At 50.1% G+C, this 26,520-nt stretch overlaps 2 protein-coding genes across 3 annotated transcripts in view; both read left to right on the top strand.

Annotated features, from left to right (window-relative positions):
- The first annotated feature begins 9,282 nt into the window (after positions 1-9,282).
- On the top strand, positions 9,283-26,478 carry MLYCD (malonyl-CoA decarboxylase). 2 transcript variants are annotated; one of them, XM_033844467.2, is made up of 5 exons: positions 9,283-10,396; positions 18,995-19,103; positions 19,993-20,149; positions 22,898-23,050; positions 25,253-26,478. In XM_033844467.2, exons 1-5 carry the CDS (start codon positions 9,598-9,600, stop codon positions 25,784-25,786), a joined length of 1,752 nt encoding a protein of 583 aa, XP_033700358.2. In that variant the 5' UTR covers positions 9,283-9,597; the 3' UTR covers positions 25,787-26,478. The 2 variants fall into 2 exon arrangements, with proteins under 2 accessions (XP_033700358.2, XP_033700357.1); XM_033844466.2 differs by having other exon boundaries at positions 9,801-10,396; positions 18,995-19,107.
- OSGIN1 (oxidative stress induced growth inhibitor 1) overlaps positions 22,919-26,520 on the top strand; it is a 56,899-nt gene continuing 53,297 nt past the window's right edge. Inside the window, exon 1 of the mRNA XM_033844465.2 lies at positions 22,919-23,050. The gene's annotated coding sequence lies outside the window, so the exon portion shown is untranslated. The remainder of the gene's footprint in view (positions 23,051-26,520) is intronic.

The following is a 26,520-nucleotide window of genomic DNA, read 5'->3' as shown; positions in this document are numbered from 1 at the left end:
AGCTGGGATATCAGTGTTTGCTTTTCTGTAAAGCGCCCAGGTGATTCCAGTGTGCAGGCAATGTGAGAACTGGCATCTAGCAGTGCCCCTGGGGGGGACTGATTTAATTGGACTGGGGTGCAGTCTGGGCATGGAATATTTCTTTTTTTATTGAAGTATAGTTGATTTACAATGTTGTGTTTCTGCTGTACAGCAAAGTGATTCAGTTATACATATGTAGACATTCTTTTTCATGTTTTTTTCATTATGGTTTATCACAGGATATTGAATATGGTTCTCTGTGCTATATAGTAGGACCTTGTTGTTTATCCATCCTATATATAATAGTTTCCATCTCCTAATCCCAAACTCCCACTGCATCCCTCCCCCAACCCCCTCCCCCTTGGAAACCACAAGGCTGTTCTCTATGTCCCTGTTTCTGTTTCGTAGATAAGTTCATTTGCGTCATATTTTAGATTCCGCACATAAATGATATCATATGGTATTTGTCTTTCTCTGGTTTACTTCACTTATTATGATAATCTCTGAGTCCACCCATGTTGCTGCAAATGCCATTATTTCGTTCTTTTTCATGGCTGAGTAATAGTCCATTGTATATATGTACCACATCTTCTTTATGTGTTCATCTGTCGATGGACATTTAGGTTGTTTCCATGACTTGCCTATTGTGAATAGCACTGCTTTGAACCTGGGGTGCATGTATCTTTTTGAATTGTAGTGTGCTCCAGATATAGGGCATGGAATATTGCTAAAGCTTCCCCATGTGATTCTAAAGTGCAACAAAGTTTGAGAACCACTAGTCTAAAGCAGTGGTCCTCAACAGTGGGAAGGCAGCGTGGTCTCCCAGGGGACATTTGGCAATGTCCAGAGACATTTTTGGTTGTTGCCACTGGGAGCTGCTATTGGTATCTAGTGGGTAGAGACCAGGATGCACAGGACAGCTCCACAGATACAAACACATCACAGAGAATGATATATTCCAATATGTCTATTGTGTCAAGGGTGAGAAACTCTACAGGGAGTCTGGCCCTAGGACTGGAAGACATGTCTGAGGAAGGTCGTGGTAGCACTGTAACAGCAAAAACAAACCCACCTGGATGCAACCCAAATGAAGAGATAAATCCACATTTGTATATTCACAGCACAGACAACTCAGGGAACTACTAGCGGGGAGAGAGGCATAAACACACCAGGGGTGAGAGAGCAGAGGCTTCCCGGGGGCGGTGGGGTGGGGGTGGGGTCTCCAGGAGTTGAGTCTGTCTTCCCAGGGAGCCCCAGTGAGTTTACGTGTCTCTCTCCATGCTAGGTTTCTTGGTTAGTTTGACATTTCATGGGAAATTTTATCCTGTTTGGTCTTTTTAAGTAATTTGGGCAACTCCAGTAAAGAAAGAATCAGTGTGCATGAGAATATTTCCTCATATATATATATATGTTAGCAGAAAAAAATTAGAAGCCATGTAAATATCCGGAAATGGCCAAGTGATTAAGAGATTATGGTACATCAACTCAATTGAATGTTATGCGGCCATTAAAAAGGATGATTATGAAGGTGATTTAGAAACATGGGAAATGTTTGTGATATGATGGGAAGTAAAAAAGAACAGGAAATAAATAGCACAAACATAGTGATTACAACTCAGAAAAATATGTTGGCCTGTGGACAAATACTGGAAGGATTTGCAGAAATAAAAACCGTCATAATTAAGATGCTAGAATTATGGGTGATTTATTTTTTTTCCAAGATTTTCTTTAATGCTTTTTTTATGCTTAAAGTAAACATCTTTTGGGACAGCTGCCTGGCCCATAACCCTCTCCTCTGAATACTGTGTCCCTACCCAAAAGGGTGAGTCCCCCCAGCCCCATTTGGTCTTTGTGACCTTTTATACCAGCCTGGTCACTTAATCCAAGCTGGACCAATCACATTCTCTTGATGGAAATTGGCTAGAGAGATGCAAATCCTTCTGAGATGGTCTCTTTTCTTTTTTTTGAGATAAAATCCACGTAACGTAAAATTCATTTTTATTTTAACCACTTTATTTTTTTTCCTTCCAGTTTTACTGACATATCACTGACAGAAGTTTAAGGTGTACAGCATAATGACTTGGCTTACGTACATCATGGAATGATTCCCACAATAAGTTTAGTGAATGTCCATCATCTCATATAAATACAAAATAAAAGAAATAGAAAAAAAATTATGTTTACCTTATGATGAGAACTCAGGATTTGCTCTTAACAGCTTTCATATGTGACATACAATGGTGTTAATTATATTAATCATGTTGTACATTACATCCCTAGGACTTATTTGTCTTGTAAGTGGAATTCTGTACCCTTTGACCACCTCCATCCAATTCCCCCTCTCCCCTCCCCCCTCCCCCCTCCCCCCTCCCTCCTCCCTCCTCCCTCCCCACCCCCCACCTCTGGTAACCACCAATGTTATCTCTTTTTCTTTGAGTTTGTTTTTGACGTATAATTGACCTACAACACTGTGTTGGTTCCTGTAGCACAAACAGCAACTCAATATTTGTCTCCCTTTTAAAATGATCACCATGGTAAGTCTAGTGACCATCTGTCTCCGTACGAAGATATTGCGTAACTTTTGACTGTATTCCCCACGCCGCACATTTCATACCTGTGATTCATTTATTTTGTAACTGGAAGTTTGTACCTCTTTCAGCCATTCTGAAGTGTGCAATTCGGTGGTTTTTAGTACATTCACAACGTTGTACAATCATCACCGCTGTCTAATCTCAGGACATTTTCATCAGCCGAAAAGAAACTGCACGCCCGTTAGCTGTCACTCCCAACTCTCCCCTCCCCTCAGTGCTAGGCAACCATTAATTTACTTTCTGTCTCTATAGACTTGCCTATTCTGGCCATTTCACATAAATGGGATCATAAAAAACGTGGTTTTTTGTATCTGGCTTCGTTCACTTGGTGTCATCTTTTCCGGATTGGTCCATGTTGTAACATGCATCCGTATTTCATTCCTTTTGATGGCTGTTAACGTTCCCTTGGATAGATAATGTGACATTTGTTTTATTCCATTCATCCACTCATGGACATTTGGGCTATTTCTACTTTTTGAGCTTATAATATTGCTGTGAACATTCATGTACGAGTTTTTCTGTGAACGTGTGTGAACACGTACCTAGGAGTGGAGTTGCTGGGCCATACGGTAACTCTCTGTTTAACTTTTTGAGGTGCTACCAAACTAATTTCCACAGTGGCAGCACCATTTTACATTCCCACCAACAGTGTATGTGAGTCCCAGTTTCTCGATATCCTCACCAACGCTTACTTCACTATTATTTTGTTGTGATTATCGTTATTGCCATACCAGTGGATTTGAAGTGATATCTCACTGTGCCTTTGATTTGCATTTCCCTAATGACTATTGATGTTGACAGTTTTTTCATATGCTTATTGGTTATTTGCATATCCTCTTAGGAGAAGTGTTTATTCAAATTCCTTTGCCCATTTTTAAAAGTGGGTTGTTTGTCTTTTTGTTACCAAGTCATAGGAATGCTTTATACATTCTGAATACTAGATCCTTATCAGCTATGCGACTTGCAAATATCTCTCCCATTCTGTGGACTGCCTTTTCACTTTCCTGACAATGTCCTTTGATGCATGAAAGTTTTAATTTTGATCAAGTCCACTGGATCTATTTTTCTTTTGTTGTTTATGCTTTTGGTGTCATATTTAAGAAACCATTGCCTAATCCAACCTCCTGAAGATTTACACCTGTTTTCCCTTCTGAGAGTTTTATAGTTTCAGTTTTTACATTTAGGTCACTGATACATTTTGAGTTCATTTTTGTGTGTGGTGTGAGGTAGACATCCAAATTCATTCTTCTGCATGTTGATATCCAGTTGTTCTGGCACCATGTGTTGAAAAGTCTATTCTTTCCCCCATTCAGTGGTCTTAGAACCCCTTGTGGGAAATCAGTTGACCGTAGATGTATGGGTTTATTTCTGGAGTCTCAATTTTATCCCATTGATCTATATGTCTGCCTTTTTGTCAATACCACACCGTTTTGATTACTGTAATTTTCGAGTGAGTTTTGAAATCAGGAAGTGTGAATCTTCCAAGTTTCTTCTTCTTCTTAAAGAACAAACAAAGAAGAAGTTTTGGCTATTCAGGGCTCCTTGCGTTTTCCTTATGAATTTTAGGTTCGGCTTTTCCGTTTCTGCAAACCGGGATTTTGATAGGGACTGCATTGAATCTGCACATTCATTTGGAGGGTTTTACCATCTTAACAATATTAACACTCCAACTCATGAACATGGGATATCTTTCCATTTACTTAGATCTTCTTTAATTTGAGTGTTCTGTAGTTTTCAGCGTACATGTCCTAAATGTCCTTGGTTAAATTTATTCTTCAGTTTTTTTTTTTTTCTTTTCTTTTTGGTACTCTTGTAAATGGAATTGTTTTCTTAATTTCAGTTTGGGATTAGGACAATGTTTTGAACCAAGGGCACAAGCAGGGAGAAGCAGAGAATGGCCGTTGACACCTGGAGGAAAACAAGTATGAACACAGAAAAAAGCAGATTCAAGAAATTATGTGAAAAGGGAGGAAGTTGGGAGAGAGACAGGATGAGAACCGTACTTGAAGCAAATACCTGAGCAAAGTGGACAAGGTCCCTGCAGCAAGGCAGGAGTATCCCAGGACAGATGAGAGCACATGGGACAAGGAAAATAAGGACAAGCACCAAAGGAACCTGTCTGCACCAGGCAGACTGCTTTCACCAGCTGGAGATGAGTTTTCACCACTTCCTTAGAGAAGAGGAACTAGTATTCCTTCAGAAGGCTTTGTGTATTTCTGTCTCTGCAAAAGGAGCCAAACAGAGTTCCCTGGAGCCCTGTAAGATCCGGTATGCCCAACAAAGGCTGGCCCCATAAAGAACTGCTACCTCTCGGTGTTTTTATACTGTAATGCTTGGACCAGAGGGTTCTACCTATAGGAATTCTGGCACCTAGTCAGCCAGATACCGGCTCCCCTACCGTTGAACAAAAGATGCTTTGGATTTCTATCTGAGTGGAACAAAAGTCCCACGTATTCCTAATGCTTCCTGCAGTTTTGCTCTGTGGGAGACCTGGCTGGTGTGGGATATTCTCTCCCATAAATGTGGTGGTGGGGTGGGGAATAGAAGGAGGAGAAAATGGAAGGGAGGTCAGAGCCTCACTTCCTAGAGGACGAAATCATCTCCCTTGATAACTGTAACTATTTGAAAATTGTTTCAAAAGAAAAATCTTTTTGTTATCCTGGCAATTGCTCAAGGAAATGGCTTTCCATCAGCCTCTCTGTCTCCGTCTCGGTCTCAGTCTCTGACTCTTTCTCTCCCTTTCCACCCTCTTTTCTCACACTCAGCTGCCTCTTCCCTCACTTATTGCAGAATTCCAGGAAGAAGCTGCACAGGAATCAGAGTGTCTCTGAGCCCGGGGTCAACATGGTGCTTCATTTTTGGATACATGCAAATATACACCCACCCCCAAATATTAATGACCGTAATTTTGCTAAAATGTTACAGAGGCTTTACTACTTGCCACGTGCTTAACATGAATTGTTTCATTTAATCCTCACAAGCCTGCAATAGACAGTTACTCTCAATTACATCTGTTAGATGTGGAAACAGCCTTTGAAAGGTGACTAAACCTACTCAGGGTCACTGAACTGGAAAGCAGCAGGTCCAGGATGCGTCCCCAGGACCTTCTGCTGATTTCGGAGCCCATGGTTTTTATTAATGTGCTGTCCCAGCTCCCTGTACTTGCCTCTGGGGATGGAGATGCGCCAACCAAGCCCCTCCCCCACCTTTATTTTGCTGTTTCTTCCTGGCCAAGGTGCTCCAGCAGAGGATTTTTGAGACTGAGTCCTTGTTGTCGCCAGAGATGGCTGTTCCACCCTCACCTCCGCCTCCTTGCAGGGACCCTGCTGTTGTCCTGGGCTCCCTGCCTGATTCCTGGTCCTGCCGATTGAGAACCCAGGTCTGGTCAACCTTGTCATTGACCCATTCAGCAGATGGAGGATGTATCTGTGCACATTGCTGGGCCAGTTTGTGATGCTGAGAGATAACTGCCAAGGCACCCCTCACCCCCCCACACGGGCTGTACCAGGTGATGCTCCCACCAGTGGTGGAAGAGGATGCCTGCTTCCCCACAAGCTCGTGAGCACAGACTGTCACGCAGCTTTTTGATCATTACAACACGGTAAATCAAAACTGGTAGCTCACTGGAGTATTTTAATTTGCATTTTTTAATCACGAGTCAAGTTGAGCGCTTTTCATATATTTTTTAAATTTATTTATTCTATTTATTTATTTTGGGCCGCATCGTGTCTTCGTTGCTGCCGCGGGCTTTCTCTAGTTGCGGTGAGCGGGGGCTCCTCTTCGTTGCGGTGCGCGGGCTTCTCATTGCGGTGGCTTCTCTTGTTGAGGAGCACGGGCTCTAGGCGCATGGGCTTCAGTAGCTGTGGCTCGTGGGCTCAGTAGTTGTGGCTCGCGGGGTCTAGAGCACAGGCTCAGTAGTTGTGGCGCACGGGCTTAGTTGCTCCGCGGCATGTGGGATCTTCCTGGACCAGGGATCAAACCCGTGTCCCCTGCGTTGGCAGGCGGATTCTTAACCACTGAGCCACCGGGGAAGCCCACCTTACAGATTTTTCAGAGCCATTGCTATTTCCTCTTCTATTTCCTCTCACCAGAACTCTCTGGTGAGATCTTTTCTCCATTTTTCTGCTGGGTTGACAGTCTTTTCCCATGGTGCTTTGTAGTTCTTTATATATTAGGGAGATTAGCCATTTCTATGTGATAATAGCTTGCAAATATTTCTCCAAGGTAGTGTTTGTCTTTTGCTTTTGCTTTTAAGTGTAAAGAACTTAAAAAATTTATATACTGAAATTTACTTATCTTCTCTTTTATGCATTCTGGGTTTGTGTCATGCTTCAAAAGGTTTGTTGCACTCTGGGATTATTTTCTTCTAATACTTTTGTTTCATTTTGTGAAATTTTAAACCCTTAAGCCATCTGGAATTTCTTTTGTACAGTGTGAGGACACAACTTTGCTCTTTTCCCCCCAGTGATGTGTGATGCTACCATGATGTGGGCCGCTACACCCACACCACACACAAGAGCACCTCTGGGCTCTTCTGTTATTTTCATAAATGTTTGTGTATTCATTCAGTTTTAATTACTGGAGCTTCATAAATTTTAATATCTCTTAGGGCTGGCCCCCCTCTGCATTTCTCCCCCATTATAAAATAATAGTTATCACTCCCTGTTGGTTCCCATCATCACTGGGATGGAACTTGGGAACAGATGGATGATTCCCGTATGGCCTCTGAGGAAGGAAAACCTTTCCAGAAACTTAACTCACGAGAGTGGGAAAAGGAAAAGCTTCGGCGCCGATAGACAATGGTCAAACCTGGACTTTGCTTCTCACTGACAGGATGACCTTGGTTTGTCACGTGACCCCATCAAGCCTCGGCTTCATCTGTAGTTGGGGGACAACTACCTGACAGTGTTGATGTGAGGATTGAAAGCAGTCAACCCTCGGCCATGTGGGAGGGAGTTGGTATTTATTAGATTCCTGTCTCTCCTGTCTTTTCCTCAGCATCTCAGCATGAAAACAAACTCAATTCTAAATAACGCAGGAATCCTCATTTTAGCAGAGGCAGGATCCTGGGGTGGAAGGAGCTCAGACTTTGGAGAGAGAGCAGCCTGCGCCCAGATAGTCCTTCTGCACCCCAGGCTGGGAGAGACCCAGGGAGCACTGCTGCGTTTACTAGTGGGAGCCCTTGGGCAAGTCCCTGTATCTCTCTGTGCCTCTGTTCCCACCTCTATAAAATGCGAATAATAGTGCTGGCCCCATAGGGTTACTGGGAAGCTTAAATGAGATACTGCAGGTAAGTGCTAAGAACAGGGGATGGCATTTAGGAAGTGCTGAATGACTGGTGGTCCTATTAGTGTACAGAGAGGCACATGAGGGGCTCGGCCAGGGCCTGCACACATCCTTCTCACGGCACAGGGGACATCAGAGGGACTTCAGTGGGACATCAGTTACTGACTACTGTGTGACTAAGGAAGGGAATGGTTCACCGTCTTCTGCCCACCCATCGCTGGGTGCCCTGTAGCTCCCGAAACACACAAGAAAGGCCCTGCCCCAGAGCCCACTTGCCCCGGGCATACTGCCCACCATGTGTTCTCAATGGTCTCTTTGATCCTCTCCTTCATCCTTTGTACCTAGATGAGGCTTCTCTTTCTCCAAGAGCACAGTGGGACCCTGGATGGCTTTTCCTCTGGACTCCACTGAATTTGGCATCAAGCCCTGCGAACTCCCCCCAGTCTCTCACTAACTGTGGCAGAAATCTCACTCCTGGAAGGAGGGACTGTCTGAAGCAGGGGTGTGTGTCAAGGCTGTAGACGGAAGCGATCCCAGCCACCTCCCCACTCCCTGTCCTGTGTCCGTCTTCCCAGTGTTTAAAAACTGATCCCCAAATCTAAACATCTGGGAGCCACCAGGCCACAGAGTAAGGGACGTGAGGTGGGAAGAGAGAGAACACGGGGCCAGAGAGGGGAGCAGGGGCCGTCCGTGCCAGGCTCTGCCTGTCAGGCTCAAAGCATTTGGTCATTGAACAAGTGAATAATGTAGTTAGATGGATAGTTTAGAAAGTTCACCCAGCGGCTGATGCAGAGAATGGATTGGAGCAATCAAGCCTGGAAGCAGAGAGGCTACTGCAAGTGGCCCTCGTAAGAAGAGACACGGGCTGCAGGAGCAGAGAGCCAGAGAGAAGAGATGAATGCAGGAGTCTTTTTAAAGCAGATTCGATAAAATTTAGATGTTGGGATGAAAGGCAGGGAAGAGGTTATAAAAAACGCTGCTTTTGAACTTGGGAGAATGGATAGGTGAGCTTCTCCCCACCTCCCCACCTCCCCCCGCTTCCGGTATCAGTTGAAATGTCACCTCCTCAGAGGGGCCTTCCCTGATGACCCTGTCCACAGTGGGACGTCCGCTCTGACCCAGCTGTATCACTCCACCCTGTTTATTTCCCTTATAGCACTTAACACAATTTGTAGTTTTGGTATCGTCTGTCTCCCTCGTTAAACTGTAAACTCCCTGCAGCAGGTTCTGGTCTATCTGGTTCATTATTTTATCCCCGTGCCCCATATAGGACCTGGCACATACCAAGCGGTTAATAAACACTCTGTTGAATGAAGGAACGAATGAATGAATGAATAAGGACCAAGGAAGGAGGGACAGGTTGGGGAACCAGATGCTTGGGAGAGCCCGGTTTGCCGTATTGGTGAGAAAGTTCTCCAGCAGGCAGCTGGAAGCCTAGCTCTGGGGGGTCATCTGGGTAAGTGAGAGCGCCTAGGCAGGGGCCAAGACAAAACCTACCTTGCCAGAGAATTACCACCACGAATACTTCGTAGGCACGCAGATTGCTCTGCTCCTCCCCAGACACACTGGATCAGAATCTCCGGAGTAGGGCCAGGAATCTGCGTGCGTAACAGGTTCCCTAGGTGACCGTGATGTTCCTTGGGGCTGGAGAGCTCGGCCCTAGAGGAGAGGGACTGAGGCGGTGACTTTGGGTGGCTAGATGACAGGGCAGAGGCCTGCCCTGAAGTCGCCACCCGCGCCGTCGCTCGGCCCTCCGATTGGTCGCCTCTCGGGTTACCTTTGGCCACACTTGGCCTCGCGCCGCCCTCCGCCCCGCCCCCGTCGCTCCGCCCTCCGATTGGTCGCCGCCCCGCCCGTCCCCCGGGCTGGGGCAACCGGACTGGCGCGTGCCGGAAGCCGGAAGCGCGGCGGCGGCGGCGGCGGCGTTGGCGTTCCTCAGGCAGCTGTATCCTTACGCCATGCCAGTCCTTCGGCCGACCGTGTCGGCTGGGCGCCTCCTCCTCCTCTGGCTGCGGCTCCCCCTGCGGCCGCCCGGAACCCGGCTGTCGAGCGGACGGGCGGCGGCGGCCGGCGCCCTGGAGCGGGCCATGGACGAGCTGCTGCACCGTGCGGTGCCCGCGATGCCGGCCTACGGGCTGCGCGAGAAGACGCCGGCGCCGGCGGAGAACCAGTGCGCGGACTTCGTGAGCTTCTACGGCGGCCTGGCAGAGGCGGCCGAGCGTGCCGAGCTGCTGGGCCGCCTGGCGCGGGGCTTCGGCGTGGACCACGGCCAGGTGGCCGAGCAGAGCGCCGCCGTGCTCCAGCTGCTCCAGCAGCCGCGGGAGGCGGCCGTGCTCCTGCAGGCAGAGGACCGGCTGCGCTACGCGCTGGAGCCGCGCTACCGCAGCCTCTTCCACCACATCAGCAAGCTGGACGGCGGCGTGCGCTTCCTGGTGCAGCTGCGGGCCGACCTGCTCGAGGCTCAGGCCCTCAAGCTGATGGAGGGACCGCACGTCCGGGTAAGGCCCCGCCCGGGCCGCCCCCGACCCTTGGCGGCTCTCCCCATGTCGTCCTCACCCGCTCCTCAAGCCCCAAGCATTCCACCTTCCCCTGCCTGGAGCCGCGCACACTTCGCCCCGAGTCAGAGCCCCCGAACCCTGTCCCCTTCCTTCCCACGCTTTCCCAGTCCTTGCCTCCCTCTAGGCTCACCTCGCTTGTCTTTATAGAAACTCGGCCCTCGCGTACTTTCAAGGTGACTGTCACGCCTCGTTCCTGATGAGCGTGCTCCATAAAATCTCTTTTTCATTCTTTTACCTGAGAGGTTTCGTCCATGTGGTACACTTGAATGCGGACCGAACCGAGCATCCGGTAACTTTCTGAAGACCTGGATGGGGTCAGTAAAAGTTAGTCGCAGGACCCACTGTGTAAGCCCTTGTCCTAAAAAGTCCTGTGAAACGTACACAGGTGACTAGAACTCGAGGTCGCCACCGTCTAGGAGTCTGGATGCCTTCTATTTTCTCTCTGCCTCGTAACTATGACCAGGGTATTTTTACCTTCCTGAGTTCAGCCCTAAAATAGGATTCTAAGTTGACTTCTTGAGGAAATCAGGTGTTTAGCACAGTGAGCTCAGGTTAGATGCAAATAAATAGATTAAGATTTAAATAATGATGACTTGAAAGGTGGCTGATAGTTGACTATAGTCCTTTTATTACTATCGATGTTAAATATGGTGGGACCACTAACTCGCTCTTTTAGTAAACCAAAAATGCTGTAAACGTTCTGGCCTTCAGAAGGTTAGTAGGTGCAGTTGGCTTTAAAAAGAATTGAACAGTTGAACGATTCCTTTAAGAACTCTTGACACTGGCGTAACGGTTTTTACGTTCATTGCCTCACTCTTGGGGAGGTGATAAGCGTGTCTCCACATGGCGACCTCTCACGTGAGGTCACATGACTTGACCAGGCCCTCAGAGCAAATAAGCATGTCTCTGATCATCCACCCACACCCACATTTCCCAGGTTCTTTGCTCTGCACTTTATATCCTCATCATGTTGTGTGAGTTATGGTGTCTATCAGAAACCTTCGTATCTTTCTTGGCTACGGAGCCCGACACGCATAAAATTGTGTGTAGTTAGGATAGGGTTAATCTCAGGATGACAACAGTAGCTATGATTTGATTGCTCATAATAGCTGGCTAATCTACGATGCTAAGTGTTACCTAGGACCAGTGAGCCTTCAGCTGTAAGAGTCACAGGCTGAGAACGTCAGTTGTTTATTGCATTGGCACCACATCAGTCCTGGAATCCCGGTGTGTTGAATCGACCGTGTTCCCAACTAAATCCCCATCTGAATGGCTGAGACCTTGGGTTCCACACACTGTGTGCATACCCATCTGGTTCCTCCCAAGAGAGGCTTGGGTTTCGTCTGCAATCCAAGCAGACCTTTTTTTTTTTTTCCTCCTTGAAGCAGAGACAGGTGCTCCTGAAAGCCTTCTGAAACTTAATTCTCATTGCATAGGAGGCTTGAGAATTAGGTAGGATGTCTGTCTACCTCATCCAAGGTAGGATGTCTTTTGGGTAGGTGACCTGTCCCCAGATGGAACTCTCCACCCCTCCATTCAGCCACTCATCGGCTGTCTGTATGGTACCAGGCGTGCTCAGGCTCCGAGATCACTTGGTCCAGAAGCTTCCCTTCTAGTATGGGAAGAGGTAGGGGCGGGCACGGTATGCGTGAGCGCCTTTCACGCACTTGCTCATTTCAGCCTCAGCAAGATGTGGTGACTGTTGGACAGATGAGGTGATTAAAGCTTGTCGAGGCCCAGTGCAGCGCCTCCCCCCAAGCCCCGTCTCCACGCTCCACGGTGTGTACTTCATCATGGCACCCCAGCTCTCTTAGTTGACAACCTAACTAGATCGAAAATGGGCTTATTCTTTTAGATTTGCCTTTTTCTATAAAACTGAAGGGAAGGTAGGACAACCCAGCTGATGAATGGCTTTGTTTTATTTACTTTCACTGACTCAGGAGTTTAATATTCTCTAGTTGTGACTGTGTTTATCTTTCCAAGACTTTGTGTAAGCGTCCATCTTATCAGCAACCTCAGCACACACCTTGTTCTGAAACCTCAGGTCAGTCTCTGCTCTTCTGTCGAAAAATCATCAAACCTTCCGTGGCCAGGAGGATGGCATTCGGTGTCTTTCCTTTGGCATTTTTGCTGCCCACCAGCCATCCTGCGCATTCCCACTCCCCCAGCATTACTCGCTCCCCTCCACGGACCCTCCTCTCCAGCCAAGCTGGCTCCTGGATGGAACGTTCCTGAACCCGCGCCCCTGCGTGATTCCTGTTAGGAAAAGAGCCGCCTGCACTCCCAGCTCGTTTGCTAGGCTTTTCCAGCCGCTCCAGCTCAGGGTGGCCTCACCCAGTTCTGAGCTTCATAGATACGTCATTGTACCACTCAGTTGGATTTGATACATTAACCACAGAATCTGTTGTTTGAAATGTATTTTTCCCCCACAAGTGGATGATCAGCTCCTTGAAAACTGGGACCTTCGTCTTGTGTAGCAAAATGATGAATGAAGCGTGAGATAGACTCCCGGGTGCCCTGCCATCTGGCGAAGCCAGCAGCTAACCACTCCCATTCGTCCTGAGGTCAGACTGCTCCATTCAGAGGTCTGAGCCTGGAACGGAACCTGGAGGCCAGGGAAGGTTTCCGTGCGGCCGAGAGAGAGAGAGAGAGAGAGAGAGAGAGAGAGAGAGAGAGAGAGACATCCTAGCAGACGTTGGGACCGCCCTTGTCCTGGGGGATTCCTGATGTCACATCTGATTCTGTGAGACATAATTGGACTCGTTTCCTTACTCTTCCCCACATACAAGAGAAGACTCTTGGTTATGAGGTTGAGAAGGGACATCATCAGAGCTCAAAGCTGTGACCCTGAGACTTGACTTGTGGGAGAGGAGCTGGCCCCAGGGAGATCCAGAGCTGCCAGCAACACCATGTCCTCAGACGTTCAGGGTTCCCTTGTTTTATAGCCAAGGCCGTCCACACACGTAAGGGAAAAACATCACCAACCGAAAGGCACAAAGTCACGTGGAATCAAGATATGTCTCAAGCAGAGGGTGAGTGACCCTAGACTGACCTTGGCCTCTGCGCACGGTCGGGACACGCTGGGTGCAGAAGCCTTTTCAGGTGGCTCCGTCACACCTCTTGCGTTTCTCTACCTAGAAATCCTGCCCTTAGCCCGAGTGCCTCTAACCGCTAGCAGCTAAATCTGTCGCTCCCCTTCCCCTTGCTCTTTGTGGCTGCGTAAATGTTTTTTTATCCCTATCATTCAAAACATTCAGAGTTGACTTTTTTTAACCCATAGAAATCGTCACTGGGATCTGATATTGTAATTAATCACCAGAATCACTTAACGTGTGTGTGGTCCATCTTGATTCCGTGTTTGTTTCATTCTGGATTTTGCAGCCAAGTTAAAGAGGTGGTTAAAAAGCTAGAGCTTTTCGCTTGTAGGAATCCAGTGTTGGAAACCACCAGCAGCTTGGCCCTCGAGCTTCAGCGCAGGAGCCGCAGATCCCCAGGCGCCTAGGGTGCCGCGGGACGCCCAGGAGGCAGGGAGTAGCAGACCTGAGCACCCCTTGCTGTGCACACGGCACCCCATCACACAGGTGTGCTTCTCCCCTGGCCCTTGCTGACCTTGGAGCTGCCAGCTGATGTCAGGTGGACGAGAGCTGCTGTGGGCTCAGGCCTGGGCATTGCCCTGGACTGGACTCAGCACCCTGCTTCTCCTCACAGCTTCTTGTTTGCTGAATCTCGTGAGCACAGAGGCATCCTTAGAATAACTGGCATGTGTGAAGCCCAAAGGGATGCTGACTGGGCATCTCATACGGAACAGTGGGTACAGCAGAAGACGCACCAGGTGGGGAAGGAAGGCCCCGGTTATGCTGGTTTGAAGCGTGATTTTAGGTGATCGTAGCCACGTCCCTTAACTGTCCTGGGCCAACCAGCTTTGCTGCTGAGGCGATAGTGGTCAGTCTGCCCAGGGTCAGCCTGCTTCTCTTCTAGAAATACTGCGGGGCTTGGCTAAAAACACGGTTATGAATGAGGACAGTTTGTCAAGATCTTGGTCTCTGACCGAGGGCTGTGATTATTGGAAATACGGGAAGAATCCAGAGGCTGACGCTTCTGTTTGAGTGGAGCCCAGCGTGCAGCCCAAGGCGGAAGGCCCGGCAGGGGCAGGTCTCTTTTCTTGGGTATTTTAAATCCGGTGAGGTTTCTCTTCTTATTCTTAATCCTTCCTGATAGGAAATTCAGAGTCGGTATCAAGTCTGTTTGCTGGGAAGATGCAAGTGCTGTGTAGAAAGTTTTTACAGCCCAGCAGACGTCAGATGTCTGCTGTGGTTTTCAAGATAGCAGATCAGCTGCAGAGAGGATGGACGTTGCTGCCCATCGATTAAAAGGTCGTTAGAAGCCTAAGTGTCTTGGAGGCCAGCCTGGGACTTCTTGATTCATCCCAAGTCTCTACTGCGATGGTCCGTCCCTCTGATGCCACTTTGTAGCAACTCTTGGATTATAATAAGTGAGTTGATCTTAATGGATTTACCCCAAGAAAGGGATTTTAGTTGTTTTCATAATTAAGGAATTTGTAGAAAAGGGACTTGTCAATGTCCTTGAATTCTCTGATCGCAGGACCCCTGCCCCCCACCCCGAGTTTTAATCTTAGGAAATAGAACAGTAAATCAGTCATCCAGTGTTGGGCAGGGGTGGGTAATACCAAATCCACAAAGCAGCTTAATCACACCAGGAAAAGAGACGGTCCCTTTGCTTACAAGACCAAATGCTCTTTTTGTTAAAAATGCTCTTCTTCTCTGTTGAGGTTCCAAGTGAGTTGAGAGGCTTATTATGATGCCTGGACATGTGGCCGCAAGTCCGGGTTTGCGTGTTCTTTCCCGAGGCGGGGAAGTGTGGGCTTTGGGCTCTGAGGTGTGAATCCAATCCACCCATCAGTTGCCCTCCTCAACGAGACGCCCTGTGAACTTGCGGTTGTGTGTCCAGCTCCTGAGCGGGGTACGCGGTGTGCGGGCAGGCGCGTGCTTCTTGTGTGTGCAGTTTACAAGCTTTTTGTTTTTCTGCAGAGTTATTTCCAAAAGCCCTTTGGGGTTGAAGAGTTCAGTCTCTTACAGATACAATCCCCAGTGAAGCCGAGGGGACTCCCATTCTAAGAGAGGGTCTGGGCACCGTGAGATATTTGTGGGCAGCAGAAGGGAGCTGGCATTTAGGAAACGATGGGCGATTTGAATGTAGAAATGACGGTGAGACCTGTGGGAATCTTAACAGAAGCCCGGGCGGAACACTGGAGAAGGGACCACACTCGTATCAGGCAGGGTCCCCACGCCACCACTGCAGCGCCCAGCCGCACCACGGTTTGTTGTAAAGCTTCTCTGGTGTCTTGTCCTGTTTTGAAGTTAACCTGGTGGTCCTCGTGGTTCTACTAAATTCTGCACTTAGCTAGACTAAGAGATGAACTCATCTGTAGATGGGAACGTTGTCCCAGCAGTTGTATTTTTGAGTCCTGGGTCGCTGATAAATGATTTCTCAATCACTGAGCGTGACGCATACACGATTCCTCTGCCTCCTGCTGTCTGAGATCGGGTAGCCTTGCTGCCCTCGGCACCTAATTCCAGCCTGAACAGCTGCGGCCCTGTTAGCACTGGGCAGTGGAGATGTGTAACCTTTAACCTAGATTCCCGGATCTCGTGTCCAGTGTCCCACGTTATAGCTGTCAGTAGCTCAGAATAGAACGAAGGGACTTGTAGAAGAGGCGCTTCCGTCAGCCAGACCATTCCTTTCATAATCAATACTGAATGAATGCCGAAGGCAGATTTTTCCAACTTGTTCCTATTGTGCGTCTCATAGAGATGCCATAGAGTTCCATGTACATCCTACATGGAACTCAGCTGGTCCGTTCCTAACCTTTCAGTGCAGAGGTTCCCAACCTGGGGAACCTGGTTGGGAACTGAGTTTCAAAGGGCTCCATGAACCCCAGGAAGCTGTGTGCAGAGTTTTATTAATGTGTTTGCATTTTTCTGGGGAGAGTGTCCCCAGTTTTTAGCACATGTGCAAGAGTGTATGAGGACCCCAGGAAGACTGAGAACCACTGTAGTCAGTGCAGGAAATACAGTTTTATAAGGAGCCGTTCTGTGCTGCCTGGTGAGCCATCCCTTCTCCTCCCTTCCTGCTACTTCCTGGTCACTGTTTTCCAGTTTGTCTTCTCTTTTTCATTTGCCATCAATCTGTTAAATCATCTTCCACATGGAGGACCCCACTGATGGCTTTGAGAACCAGAGGACTAAATCAGAAATGACCTCTACCCTTACAGAGCTGAGAGGCCAGTAGAGGAGACTAGACCATGGGATAAAGAGTTACGAGGGCCGGGCGCGGTGGCGCGCGCCTGTAGTCCCAGCTGCTCGGGAGGCTGAGGCAGGAGGATCGCTTGAGCCCAGGAGTTCTGGGCTGTAGTGCGCTATGCCGATCGGGTGTCCGCACTAAGTTTGGCATCGATATGGTGACCTCCCGGGAGCGGGGGACCACCAGGTTGCCTAAGGAGGGGTGAACCGGCCCAGGTCGGAAACGGAGCAGGTCAAAACTCCCGTGCTGATCAGTAGTGGGATTGCGCCTGTGAATAGCCACTGCACTCCAGCCTGGGCAACATAGCGAGACCCCGTCTCTTAAAAAAAAAAAAAAAAGAGTTATGAGGAATTACAGAGATCACATGGTCCAGTCGCCTGTCGACGTGGAAATCCTTTCTAAAACATCTCCACCGTGTTCTTGCCCACCCTGTGCTCATCTCTTCCCGTGGGGAGGGCCGCTGTCTCCCAGGAGGACCTCTGTGGGCGGCCCTAGCTCCTCAGAAGCTCTTCTTTACATGGAGTCTGACTGTGCCTTCCCCCTGTCGGTCCTGGACATGCTCCCTCTCCTTGCCGCCATGGGGCCTCTTGTGTGCCCTAGGCCTTCAGTGTTTAAAGATGGACCTCGCTTCATTCTGAAACCCTTTCTGAGCCACCCACCCCCATGCCTGCAACTTATCCTCAAGTGACAAGGTTCTGAGTCCTTTGACCTTTTACCAGAGATTAAAATGTGAAATGGCCCTGTAACAGTTTTATAGCTTGTGTACAGTTTTACAGGTGTTTTCCATCATGGTCTTTGCGATTCTTAAGGTCAATTCTGTACCAGACATACTGAGATGTTTGCTGTTATTCAATAATAATATGCAGTATATCTGTTAGTATGCAGTTCATCTATAACTAACAGAGACTCAAAACAGCAGTGGTTTGAATAAGAGAAGTTTGTCTTTCATGAAGAAGTCTGGACGTAGGCAGCCCAGGGCAGATCCTGCTCTGCGGTGCCCTCAGTTGACCCAGGCTTCTGTTTGTTGCTCTTCCCTGAAAACCTCATCCCCAAAGTTACCTCATGGCCCAAGATGGCTGCTCCAGCTCTAGCCATCACATCGCCTTCCGACCTGCGGTGGGGAGGACAAAGAAAAAGATGGAAGGACATCTCTTCCCTGCAGTGGGAAGGACAAAGAGAAAGAGCAGCCCTTTGCTGCTCCTGCCATCTTTCAAGGTTCCCAGAAGCTGCTGCAGGATACCTCTGCTTACGTCTGAGAAGCCAGAACTCAGTCTCATGATTAGCCCTGGCGGCAGTGCAGACTTTATCCTGAACAGTCACGTGCCCAGGTAAAAAGTGAAGCTTCTGTCGATTTGGGAAAAAGGGACGCAGCCATTGAGGAACAACAGCCTTGTCTCTCGCCCTGGACGTCCCCTCCGCTCTGGCTGTCACGAAGCTTACCACTATTACATGGGCAGCAGTCACCACAGACTGAACTGGGATGGTTCTGCCCCTGCATGGTGTCCTCTCCTTTCCTTACCTCTTGTTCTATTCTTGCTTGAAAAGTTTCAGTGCGAATGTATCTCTGATGGTAAAGTTGACTCAAATCATTTTGGGAAGTAGAATAAATACAAGTAAGTGAAATTAGAATAACGTCATCCATTCTAAATGCATGGATTGCCCGACACACTATTATTCTACGGCCCACTCAGGGGGGAAAAAGCTGCCGACTAAGCCGTGACCCGCCATCATGTGAACAAGGTGTCCTGACCACCAAGATGTGAAAATAGGAAAACACACACCTTAGAGCTGTCGAAATGTGGGGTCCTCGTTTCTCTTGGGAAACAAGAAAGGGTGTTTTTGGTGAACCAGAGAATGTTCCTAAGAGGGTGTTGGAGCTTCCTGCACTGAGACGCCGTTCAGCGTCAGCTTAGCATCACGTGTGCAGCTGTGTTCACGGCGGCAAATGTATCGGCACACTTTATTTGATTTGGGCAACTTAGCTCAGATGGAACCCAGGTGTCTTGCAGGTGGAAGGAGGGAGGGAAGACGTGGAGCTGAGTTCGGTCTGTCGTGGCCGAGAGCAGAGCCCGGTGGAGCTGCCTCAGAACAGCCTCATCCTGCCCACTCCTCTTTTGTATCAGGTTTTGGTGTCGAATTCCCTGTGCTGGCAGCGATGCGGGGATGGGCTGGACGTCTTTCCCTCGGAAGGCCAGCGCTCCCCCCTCTCCATTTCAGGAAATGAACGGGGTGCTGAAAAGCATGTTCTCAGAATGGTTTTCTTCCGGGTTCCTGAACCTGGAGCGGGTCACCTGGCGTTCACCGTGCGAAATGCTGCAGAAAATCAGTGAGTAAGTATTTATGACGTTTCCGCTTTTCTTACGTTTCAGCGGAAAGCCAGTCTCCATTCCCGTGTACGTTTTGTTCCAAGCCTGATAAAACCCAAACACAGGATCCACAAAGGTGGCTGTCCTACCAGGGGATGCCGAGACCACGGAGGAGGAAGGGGCACAGGTGGAAGCTGGTCCTCGTGCCGGTGAACCTGCGCTTGGGGTCTCGGTCACGTGCTCATATTTAAAGCCCTCAGGCCCGCGTCTCCCCAGCAACCCCATGATCAGAGCTGCCCGGGTTCACTGGACCCAAGCATTGGCATTAGTAACTCAAAAACCGTCTGTCTCAGCCAGCTGTGAAAATGTCTCCCTTGGATAAAATCTCCAAATTCACAGTATAGTGCGTGATTCCCACCTTCCCCCGGACACGGTAAAATGCAGGCTGGCCGACAGTAGCGTGCGGACACGTCGCATGTTGAAACAAAGCGGTGGCCGAGGTCGCCGGACCCATGGAAGCAACCAGGCGATGCGTGTCCTCAGGCAGCGTGGACTTCAAACTGCAGAGATTCGGGGGAAGCAAGAGATGTAGGATGTCCGGTGACGGGCATCTGGTCAGGTCTCTGTGTTGAAATCTGCCACATACCTGCTCCCCCGGGGCCTGGCAAACAAGTCTTAAGACCGGCGATGAGAGCACAGTTTTGTGTGTTAAACGGTCACCAGTTGTGCTTCCTCTCAGTCAGCGCTGTTTCGCGCTAAGATGATCTTTGAATTTCCCGCAGAGTCCGCTGAAGCTGTATTTAAAGGATTGCTTTGACTTGAGTGAATAGTACGAGTAGGAATCAGCCCCGCGGCTCTTTAACTTGTGATTTGTACTTTTGTCTTGCCCTTTCATCACGTTCTCTTCAGGGCTGAGGCTGTGCATCCCGTTAAAAACTGGACGGACATGAAACGGCGCGTGGGGCCCTACAGAAGGTGTTACTTCTTCTCTCACTGCTCGACCCCGGGGGAGCCCCTGATCATTTTGCACGTGGCCCTGACCAGTGAGATCTCCAGCAGCATCCAGGTACCTGTGCGCGGTCGATTCAGGACGGGGCAGACGGCCCAGGGTGCCTTAAGTTTTCTGTTAACTTAGTTTTCTCCCTTTTTGAAAATAAATTGCTTTTCGGCCTTTGTGGATCTTTGCATTAGCTAGACACAGTCTCCAGATCTGCAGCCACAGAGTGGAGACGGGCAGTGTGTGGGCAGTGATGGGACAGGGCAAGCTTTTGCCAGGGTGTGTGGACCTTGGGTTGAGACGTGGTCCAGGCTGTTATGGATGAGAGGGGTACAGGTGCAGGGGCACGGGGATCAACTCTTCAGCATCTGAGTGCCTGTGGGTAGTTTCAAAAGACAGCCGATTGAGAAATTGGAAAGTCGGCTGTGCTGCGTGCCTGACACGGGCCCAGCGCTCTGCCCAGTGTGGTGGTTCCCCCCCCGGAAGCAAGCTGGGCTTCTCCTCGAGGCGTTGGGGAGTGTCTGAAACACTCAGTCCGGAGGCCCACGGTGGGCAGGGGCTGGGGCTGCAGAGCAGGTCCGTTGAGGGGAAGTGGGCACACCTGGGTCACTGTGGCTTCGGGGTCGGAATGGCCTGTTCGGAGGCTGAGAGGTGATGGCAGACGTCAGGTGGGCGCTGGGCAGCGTCTCCTGGCATCCGAGGGCGGAGGACTCGTCAGCAGGGAGACGTTCCCGTAGGATGCTTGTTTGGAGGCGCCTGCACTGTGATGACGCACTAGAAGTCATCACGGCCTCCCTGGGGGCAGTTTGGTAATAACTATTAAAATGTAAAACGTGTGTTCCTTTTGACCTAAAAATTCCAGTCTCAGGAATTTATCCCAGGAGAGGCTCAGAGCTGAGAGTTTGGGCGGTTGCCCCCTGCAGCATCGTCTGGAGGTGGGAGTGATAACCCAGGTGCCCACCGGGAGAGGCTGCTGTAGGGAGCGACGGCGTGTGCGTCTGGCCTGTCCTCACACAGCCTGCAGTCCCACGTGTGGGCTTAAGTGTGGATTTAGCTTTGTACTTTTGACCTGGCACGTCAACCTTGACTTACTATTGACTGAAGATCCGGGTTCCAGCCTAGCCCACCTGGTGTGACCTTCTGCGTCGCCCGCGCGCGCCCTCCTGTGTGGCTGCTCACAGCGCCCTGTGACTCAGGCTTGTTGCCGTTACTGTCCTCACCTTAGACATGGGGACTCCGAGGCTAGGGGAGAGCTTTGCCCGGGATGATGGAAGAAGTGGGGACGGTGGAGGGCCGGGGTCCCAGCCCTGAGGGCAGGTGCCTTCCGTGTGAGGAGACTCGCGCATCCGGACACATACATGAGAGCCGCGTGTGTGCGTGGCTTTGTGTGCACACGTACTTACGTGTGTACCTGCCTGGGGCCAATGAGACCGACCTGGAGAGGCGCTCCCCAGAGCGTAAACAGTAGGACTGGGTGTTCAGTTGTGGAGTGATTTGTGATTTTTTCTTCATGCATTTATTTCTTGCCTCTTTGATATTATGCATATCTCATTCACATAATCAAAGAAAGGTTCATTTGTTTGGGTTTGGGGGTTTTTTTTTTGAAAACTTTAAAAAAAAAGATTTGCTGGAGACAAATTTTGAGTCCAGAACCACGAGATAACCTACAGACTTCTTGAAAAACAAAGGAGGTGATCCAACAAGATGAGGAATGATGGGAAGAGAGCTCCTCCGGCAGCTGCCGGTGCAGGAGAGGCTGGTGGGGCCCCGGATGTCACGGCCTCTGCGTCACTATCCGCCCAACTTTCCTTATGGTGACGGTTCATGGCTTCCCAGGAGTCACAGAAAAGACCCTCCGAGCGTCTGAAGGGGATGAGAGCTGAGGATGTTTCTCCCGAGGGGGGTACGCGCAGACCCACGCGTCCCATTGGCAATTTAAGAAAGTCTGTGGGCTCCAGACCTCAGCCTGGACTCTGGGCCAGACTCCCCTACTCCAAGCATCCAGGGTAGCTGGTAGGAGTTGAGAGCAGCATAAGCGTGTCCTTCAGAAGCAGGCTGGCAGGCCTGTGTCCACGCCAACTGCAAGGTCTCCACCAGTACTGTCGTGGCCCTCAGGGTATTAAAGCTCAGAACGCCCTGCACTCACATCTCAGAGCAGATCAAGTCGGACTTGGCTAAGGGACTCACATCTCAGAGCAGATCAAGTCGGACTTGGCTAAGGGACCTCCCAGTACGAGTCATGCTGATTCTTAGATCGCTGCTCGTACGTGTCTGTGCGGGCGTGTGGTTTGACTGTGGAAATATAAGGACGTGACAGAAAACCAAAAAGGTACATAGGAAAAGCATAAAAAGGTACACTTCCTGAAAGAAAACTTAGGTAGGACTGCATCCGGCTTACTGGGAAATGTAAACAGCTAGGATTCAGAGGGGAGGAGGGACGCCTGCAGGACGCAGTGGGCAGCCTGCGCACAGGAGCCGCAGGCAGTGGGCCCCGTGGCCTTGGCAGAGGGCTGGCGTGCTGTCTGGGGGTGTCGCAGGGCAGCAGGTTGCACAGAGAGAGAGACCTCCCCTGAGAGAGACCTAGGGGACGTCAGTTGTGATTCAGCGAAGCTTGTGAGAGAATTTCAAAGTGGTAGAAATGATACAACATTGAGCAAACAGCCAGGGAAGTTGTGAGACCACTGCCGCCTCCAGAGAGGTCTCAGAACAGGGTGCTTGCCTCTAGAGCCTGGTCCTTGGGTCGAGGGACCCCCAGGAGGGGTGAGGGCGAGGCGGGTGCATCCACAGCCGCCCGTCACCGTCCTTTATGTTTTCCAGACCATCATAGTGAAGGAGAGTCCCACGTCGGAGACGGAGGAGCGGGACAAGATCACCACAGCCGTCCTATACTCGCTGAGCCTGACCCAGCAGGGGCTGCAGGGCGTGGAGCTGGGCGCCTTCCTCATCAAGCGGGTGGTGAAGGAGCTGCAGGTGAGCGAGGCTCGACCCTGACCCCGCCGCACCTCTGTCGGTGCCCCCGCCTTGGGATGGCCCAGCAGTTCTGCCCTCACCTCTGCGGACAGGGTGAAGCTGTTGGGCCGGAGCGATCAGGAGGGGTGGAAGAGTGCCAGGTGCCCCTCGGCACTTCCTAGGAGCCCCGAGACTCGTCAGGGGGTGGAAGCGGTGCCGAGGAAAAGGCCCTCAGAGCCGGCTTCTCATGGGCCACAAATCCAGATGCGTCCTGGGGGTGGCGGCTTCTGCAGGGGACCCTGCACCCTGGCTGGTGGGGCAGCTCCTGATGGGCACGTGCTGTCCCGGCATAGTCGCCAGCAGGGCCCCCTTCGCTCCCACTGTCCAGTCCTGGCCCTGCCAACCTCCCTACCCACCCTCGCCCACTCGTGGCCCGGGAGGGAGCATCGAGGTTCGACTTCGACCGGGCAGTTGGAGGGTAAATGCACTGGCACCTGGTTTTTTTTTATAATTGCCTTCTCTTGGTTGCCCTGGTAAACACAGAAATGTTCAGGTCCACGCTGGGTTTGGGCTTTTTAAAACTGTCTCATGACGGGCTGGAGTGAACTCTAATGTGCAGAATCTAATTTTTAGGTAAAATAATTAGATCATGACTAATTGGCTCTGACAGCAGCACTCTCCGCTTCTGGTGGTTTCAACACAGACAGCTGCTGCAGAAGCTCTTCCTCAGAGAATGACAAATAGGGTGGAATTTAAATACTTGCGTGCTTCGTGTTAAATTCACAGTTTTAAGTCTGAGAACTTGGGATTCAGTTGGGTATCAGCTTCGTTAGAATCACTCCCTGCCACTTTTTCCCCAGAGGCGATAAGAAGCACATCTGATTACTCTGAGTTTCTTCTTTTATTTCCTGCTTCTTTGCTGAAGGTGCTAATGCTTGGGGCGAGGGTGGGCGGGTAGCAGGGCTGGTGTGAGGCAGAAAGGCAGTCAGAGGAGGGGCAGGCTCCGGGGTCTGGGTGATAACAGCAGATTCTGTTTCTGAATCAGGCAGCCCAGGAGCCATCCTGCTGCTGACCTCTTCTCCACGTCTGGGCTGGGAGCCGGAAAGTCACCTGAGAAATCTGGAGGGAAGGGCAGCCCTTCCTCCACAGAGGTGTTCGTGGAGGTTTATGGAGGAGGCACCTTAAATGCCCAGTGAAAAGAACAGGGTTAGGAAAAGTCATGGGATCGTTTTATCTTTTAATATTGTTCTGTCGCTAAAGTTACGGTTCTGAATTTTGAGTGACAGTGAGAAAGCGCTCATGATATAAATGCACAAAGCAGGATGAGGGTGTAAAATAACTGTCTTGCCCTTGCAAAAGTTGCCTAGAGAAAGACCAGGAGTTATACTCTGTCAGACCTGGAGAGTGTGGTGGTTTCTTTGCTTCCGTCCTCAATTTAAAAAAATTTTTTCTATAGTGAGCATATATTACATTTTTCATTGGAAGATACTGAGTTCTTCGAAATGATCATTGCGATCTCTCTGTAATTCGAACAACAATGATTGAACCGTGTTACCTGATGTGGAGACATAACCGTTACCTCCCCTTCTATCCCATCCTCTGCACCCACTGTGCTATATAGTTGAGCGATCAGTTATTCATTCAACAAACAGAAGACAGTCACTGGGTACTTGTGTGCCAAGCACCAAACCAGGTTCTGTGGCGGCAGCAAAGTCCATGGGAGGGTCCTGGTGGGCTAGAAAGACAAGACCTGTAGTCAGAAGACAGCACCCCACATCGTAGCAGCCCACCCCTCCAATTTCAGGCAGGTCCCCCAACTTGCCGTTGTGGATAGCGGTGCAGATTGGAGACCCCACAGTAAAGGCTTGTCCTGGGGACTCAGGTTGCCTCCAGGACCTGGCACACATCAGATCCTTAATAACTGTTCCTTGAAAGAAGAAGATTCGTGCGCAGCAAATATCACTTTGTAAACCACACAGCAGCACACGGAGGTTAATGATACGTAAGCGAGAAATGAGGAGGTGTTTCTGAATCCGTGACTCACCTGCTGAATTGTGTGTGTGTGTGTGTGTGTGTGTGTGTGTGTGTGTGTGTGTGTGTGTGTGTGTGTGTGTGTGTGTGTGTGTGTGTGTGTGTGTGTGTGTGTGTGTGTGTGTGTGTGTGTGTGTGTGTGTGTGTGTGTTTTCTCCACCTTCCTTTCCCCACCCCAACTGTGCCCTGCAGAAGGAGTTTCCTCACCTGGGGACGTTTTCAAGTCTGTCCCCTATCCCCGGGTTCACCAAGTGGCTTCTGGGGCTGCTGAAGTCAAAAGCAAAGGATCACGGGAGGAACGAACTGTTGACAGATTCCGAGTGTAAAGAAATCTCCAAGATCACGGGCGGTCCCGTGAATGAGACCCTCAAGACCATTCTCAGCAGCAGCGAGTGGGTCCAGTCTGAGCAGCTGGTCCGGGCGCTCCAGGCCCCCCTGATGCGGCTCTGCGCCTGGTACCTGTACGGGGAGAAGCACCGGGGCTACGCCCTGAACCCCGTGGCCAACTTCCACTTGCAGAACGGGGCCGTGATGTGGCGCATCAACTGGATGGCCGACGTCAGCCTCAAGGGCATCACGGGCTCGTGTGGCCTCATGGTCAATTACCGCTACTTCCTGGAGAACACGGCCACCAACAGGACCACCTACCTCAGCTCCAAGAGCATCAAAGCTTCCGAGCAGGTCCTCAGCCTGGTGGCCCAGTTTCAGAAGAACAGCAAACTCTAAGTCACCTTTGCTGAAGCCAACGTCCCCGGCTTGGAAAAGGATAATTTTCCGAGGGGTTGGGGATGGGGTTATGTACCCAAAGGAGCTTCTAGAGTGAACCAGAGTTGAACTGTGCTCTCTGGCCCGTGGCGGGGTCACACCGGAAGGCCGGGCCCGGGCTTTGCACGAGGGAAGATGCGTTACCGCTGCAAGGTAGTGGTGGGTACAGGTAGACGTGGGCTGGATGGGGATGCTGTGCTCTCTCCAGAAGATTCCATCGTGGCCTTTGACCTGGCTCCCTGCCCTGGGATGGTCTTCAGAAACCATGGAGACTCTGCCGGCTCTCGACCCAAGGTGGATGGGTCAGCCACTCTGGGACCCGGGCAGGTGGCACAGGTGAGAACAGATGTTCCTTCCAGCGTAGAACGTGGTTCAGCCATGATCGTTTTAGCCGTTTCTCTCTGCTGATTGCAAAGGGATAGAGGGCTGTGCTACACTTCACTAGTTAAATTCTGGAGATTGTGAACGTGTGAAAAGGTTTGTGACTTTGCACAAACTTCACTAAGCCAAGTTATTGGACACGAGAGCTCTTGTCGCCTGGGGCTTAAATTGCATTATAGACTTGACAGTTATAGCGATTCAAGTTCGTGATGAACTCCGTAGCAAAGAACACGTTTGTCCTGTGAAGCATTAAACACGTGGTTACTCACGATCGCATAGTGGTTGTCTTTGAGGTCTGAGACCTCGTTAGCCGT

The sequence above is a fragment of the Tursiops truncatus genome, chromosome 19, assembly GCF_011762595.2.
Source record: "Tursiops truncatus isolate mTurTru1 chromosome 19, mTurTru1.mat.Y, whole genome shotgun sequence".
NCBI lineage: Eukaryota > Metazoa > Chordata > Mammalia > Artiodactyla > Delphinidae > Tursiops > Tursiops truncatus.
This window is presented reverse-complemented; position numbering and strand designations above follow the sequence as displayed.